Raw genomic sequence first — 5,264 nt, forward strand, 5'->3', positions numbered from 1 at the left:
CTCTCTCTCAATTCATTCAACAAATCGACCATTCGCACTATCGATACAGATGAGTTGCGATTAGGCTACACCCCTGTGTACATATATGCAGGTCTGACAACCGAACCCACTTATGGGCCTCGTGTAACATTATTGTAATGGATCATATTTTGCGCCATTTTTTGAGATTTCCATGACAGTAATGGGCCCATAAGGAATTTGGTTATCAGACCGCCAAATATGTGAACGTTGGTTTACATACATGAACAAATTATCAACAATAAGAAGGTTAAAAGAGGCTCTGCAAAGGAAAAAGAGGAATAGCTGAAAAGATTGATAGGTAGGTTGATAACTAGATTAATAGACTGATAGAATGATTGATGAATAGATACACAGGTAGATAGATTAGATAGATTTATAGAGAGATAGGTATGTAGTGTGTAAATAGGTTGGTAGGAAGGTAAGTAGACAGATAAACCGCTAGGTCGATAGATAGATAGACAGGTAGATAGAAACATGGATGGGTGGATAGATAGATAGATAGATAGATAGATAGATAGATAGATAGATACAGGTAGATAGAAACATGGATGGATGGATAGATAGATAGATAGATAGATAGATAGATAGATAGATAGATAGATAGATAGATAGATAGATAGATGGATAGACAGGTAGATAGAAACTTCGATGGATGGATAGATAGATAGATAGATAGATAGATAGATAGATAGAAGGTAGATATAATAATCGAGATGATAGAGTAGATAATAAAATAGATAGGATAGATAGATAGATAGATTGATAGAGTGATAGATAGATAGATAGATAGATATATAGATAGATAGATTGATAGATAGATAGATAGATAGATCGAGCGATAGATAGACAGGTAGATATAAATATAGATAGATAGATAGATAGATAGATAGATAGATAGATAGATAGATAGATAGATAGACAGGTAGATAGATAGATAGATAGACAGTTAGATAGAAACATCGATGGATGGGTGGATAGATAGATAGAGGATTGTTTTTCTAGCAGAGCCCCAAATTGTATACAAATGACCATTGCTAATACCAGCCAAATGGCCTGCATCAACTACATATTATTATATTCCTTCACTTTCACAAGTTCTGATTCTTAATTTTACAGTGAGTGACATAATCAGTCGGATGGTGAAAAGGTTTGAACTGAGATATTGCCAAGTTTAGTTAGAAGGTCAATATTTATCATAAATGAGTTCTTGTCATAAATGATTAAATCAATCATTTTTGTACATCTTCGGGAAACATCAAAGCTTAATTTCACCACCTAATATTTTATACAGCTAGTCAAGTTGAAAAAGTACGAAATTTGTGAAAAGTTGCTGGATACCTTTCCCATACATCTGACCATAACTTCATGAAAAGTCACCCGATTTATGTCAAATAAAGTTTAAAATGCTCTGGGGAGCATATTCTTTCAGATAATGCAAAACGATGCAAATCCAAATGTTTCACCTTCCGACTGATTATGTCGTTCACTGTACCATATCTGCTCATCGCACTGGCCTTTTCTCGTTACAATCTATAATCTCATTTACTCACTAATCCATTCTGTAATTCAACAATTCACAATTTCACTGTCAGTTTGGTGAATATTCAACCAGTCTGGTCACAATGATGCCTTTTCTTTTTGTCTGACATAGTACTGTACAGTATTCACCATCTTGTATTGCCTTATGATTTTCCTACTCTGTACGCATCTTTGGTAAAATTTTTTTTTTTTTTTTTTAGGTCTTGATTTTTTTTCTTTTTTTTTTTGCTTATGTATTTGTCTTTTTTTTTGCCATTTATATATTTTATCTTTTTTTTTTTAGCTTTTGTTTTTTTTATAATTTTTTTTTTTTTGGTTTTTATGTTTTATCTTTTTTTTCATTGATTTTTATTCTTTTTTTTTTCTTTTGTTATCTGGTTTTTATCTTTTTTTTTTTAAATTAAATTTTTTGTTTTTGTTTTGTTTATTGTTTGTTTTGTTTTGTTTTGATATATCTATACGATAAGGCGGGAGAGCCAGGAAGTAAGAATTCCAAGAGGATGTCATTTGTCTTGATGGGATGTGTCTCAGGTGTTAATCAGAGTCATCATCAGATGAGGATTCTGGGGGAAAGACAATAATAATAACTATAAGAATAACAATAACGATAATGATGATGATGATGATGATGATGATGATGATGATGATGATGATGATGATGATGATGATGATGATGATGATGATGATAATAATAATAATAATAATATATAATAATATTAATAATATTAATAATAATATAATAATAATAATAATAATAATAATAATAATAATAATAATAATAATAATAATAATAATAATAATAATAATAATAATAATAAATATAGATAATAATACTGATGATGATGAAAATGATGATGATGATGATGATGGTGATGATGATGATGATAAGGATGTTGATTCAACATGAGATGACATTAAAGCGAGTTTCTATATCCTTATTTTATCAATACTATGGAAATAGATCTCACTTTAACCTAAACTGACTATTCTGTTTAAAATATTACTGGTTATCTCCCTTTTACGTACCCACAATTTTCCTCTCCCATCCTCTATCCCTCTTTCTCTCTCTTCCTCTATCCTTCTTTCTATCTCATCCTCTATCCTTCTTTCTCTCCCATCCTCTATCCCCCTTTCTCTCCCATCCTCTATCCCTCTTTCTCTCCCATCCCCTATCCCTCTTTCTCTCCCATCCTCTATCCCTCTTTCTCTCTCATCCTCTATCCCTCTTTCTCTCTAATACTCTATCCCTCTTTCTCTCCCATCCTCTATCCCTCTCATCCTCTATCCCTCTTTCTCTCCCATCCCCTATCCCTCTTTCTCTCCCATCCTCTATCCCTCTTTCTCTCTCATCCGCTATCCCTCTTTCTCTCTAAACTCTATCCCTCTTTCTCTCCCATCCTCTATCCCTCTCATACTCTATCCCTCTTTCTCTCCCATCCTCTATCCCTCTTTCTCTCCCCCCAAATCTCACAAATATTCATTCTTAAGAGCTAAAATCAAAGTCATATGAAATCATGTTATGATTAAATAAGTGAATAAACAAATGAATTAATATAGATTGATATATAAATGAAAAAGATGACTTACCTGATAATACACTTCTAAAAGGTCTTCTGGGAAATGGGAAGAAAGCGAAGGATTTCTTCCAGGTTTTGCTGCAAATCGATGCTTCAGTCGTGTCGCTTTCTGGAAAAGTTCTCTTCCCGCATGGTCTATTATTGGCAACGGATGACAAACTGTCTCGGCTATTGCCGTTACTTCCGGTGTCAAGAGTTGTATGACCTCCAAGTTGGTGTTGACCCGGGGAAGAGTCGTCTGCGTCCTCATCAGAGGAAGAGTCTGGAACAAAATCACAAAAGATGATATTATATATTGGAAAGACGGACTGGGCTAGAAAATACATTCATGAATATAAATAAAATAGAACTTTTATATATAGAGCACTATCCACTAACGTGCTCAATGCGCTTTACAAGGGGTCCCAGTCCAACAGCAACACTTAACATAATATAGGGCGGGACATGACGCCTATTAAGCATTATGACAAAAACATTAGATTGTTGTAATACAATATATATATATATATATATATATATATATATATATATATATATATATATTATATTTTATATATATATATATATATATATATATATATATATATATATATATATATTATATCATATTTCATAATTTTTGTGTATCTGAAATGGACATGCTTCAATAGTCATAAATAAGTAATTTTACCTCCCCCCCCCCTCTCTCTCCCTCTCTCTCTCTCTCTCTCACTCTCTTTCTCTCTCTGTGTTTCTCTCTCTCTCTCTCTCTCTCTCTCTCTCTCTCTCTCTCTCTTTCTCTCTAACTAAGAAAAAAGGGAAATATAAAGACAGACAGCTACAATTTATTCATCTTACCTGAGAGTGTCCTGACTTTTTTGGGCATTGTTGCTGTGATTTGGGGGACTGATTTCTCCACGGTCTTTGAGGTCTCCGGCGCTACATCTCCATCACTGTCAGTATCATCGTCCGAGGATGAATCTGAGTCGTCGTCAGAAGATGATGAACTCGAGTCGTCAGAAGAGGAATCTGAGAGAAAATAGAATATGAACATCATGATGATATGTGGATGTTGTAAAGACTAGTATAGATAATGTGATAGGAATAAATTGGATTTTATCGGATTGGAACTGATGGTGTATTATCATTCTTGGGTTATTGCCCTTGATTGTCTTAGAACATTCCAATATTGCTCCGCGCCTCATCCTCCGCCTCTTCGTCATTTTTTCTTCCTCTTCTTTTTCTTCTTCTGCTTCTTCTTATTCTTCTTCTTCTTCTTCTTCTTCTTCTTCTTCTTCTTCTTCTTCTTCTTCTTCTTCTTCTTCTTCTTCTTCTTCTTCTTCTTCTTCTTCTTCTTCTTCCTATTATTATTATCATCATCATCATCATCATCATCATCATCATCATCATTATTATTATTATTATTATTATTAATATTATTATTATTATTATTATTATTATTATTATTATTATTATTATTATTATTATTATTATTATTATTATTATTATTATTATTATTATTATTATTATCTTCATTTTAACCCTCTCCTCTACCTCTTCTTCATTTTTCTCCTTCTACTCTACCTCTCGTCTCTTCCCCTCCCCCCAAAAAAATTGAATGTAAAGGGCTAATATATATATAAATGCGCGTGCGCACACACACTCACTCTCTCTCTCTCTCTCACACACACATACACACACACACATACCCACACAGACACAAACACAGAGAGACACAAACATACAACCAATCAGTTAATCAACAAAGTCTTACCTAATATTCTACCAGACTGCGTCTGTTTTGCCATGTCTGTGCTTGTTGATGGTTGTTTCTCCATGTTTTTGTTTTCAATGTCGGTGCTGGTTGATTGAGAATTCTCCATGTTACTTTTAGCATTTTCTGTGCTGGTTGATTGAGAATTCTCCATGTTACTTTTAGCATTTTCTGTGCTGGTTGATTGAGAATTCTCCATGTTACTTTTAGCATTTTCTGTACTGGTTGATTGAGAATTCTCCACGTTACTTTTAGAATTGTCTGTGCTGGTTGATTGTGGTTTCTCTATGTTACTTTTTGATATGCTTTTGCTTTTTGATAGTGGATTCTCCGTGTTATTTTTTGAAATGTCTTTGCTGACTGGCAATGGTTTC

General features: G+C 33.3%; 1 protein-coding gene across 1 annotated transcript in view; it reads right to left on the reverse strand.

The window, feature by feature from the left end:
• Window positions 1-767: 767 nt before the first annotated feature.
• The window catches only part of LOC144969894 (uncharacterized), a 15,971-nt gene continuing 11,474 nt past the window's right edge, over window positions 768-5,264 (reverse strand). The window contains exons 8-11 of the mRNA XM_078908948.1: window positions 4,891-5,264; window positions 3,975-4,145; window positions 3,148-3,399; window positions 768-2,123 (exon numbers count right to left, since the gene is read on the reverse strand). The exon at window positions 4,891-5,264 is cut by the window's right edge and continues 142 nt beyond it. Coding sequence (XP_078765074.1) covers window positions 2,095-2,123; window positions 3,148-3,399; window positions 3,975-4,145; window positions 4,891-5,264 — 826 coding nt within the window. The 3' untranslated portion in view covers window positions 768-2,094. The remainder of the gene's footprint in view (window positions 2,124-3,147; window positions 3,400-3,974; window positions 4,146-4,890) is intronic.

This window comes from Berghia stephanieae, chromosome 4 (assembly GCF_034508935.2).
Source record: "Berghia stephanieae isolate SIO BIC M18660-M18661 chromosome 4, UCSD_Bste_1.3, whole genome shotgun sequence".
Lineage (NCBI taxonomy): Eukaryota > Metazoa > Mollusca > Gastropoda > Nudibranchia > Aeolidiidae > Berghia > Berghia stephanieae.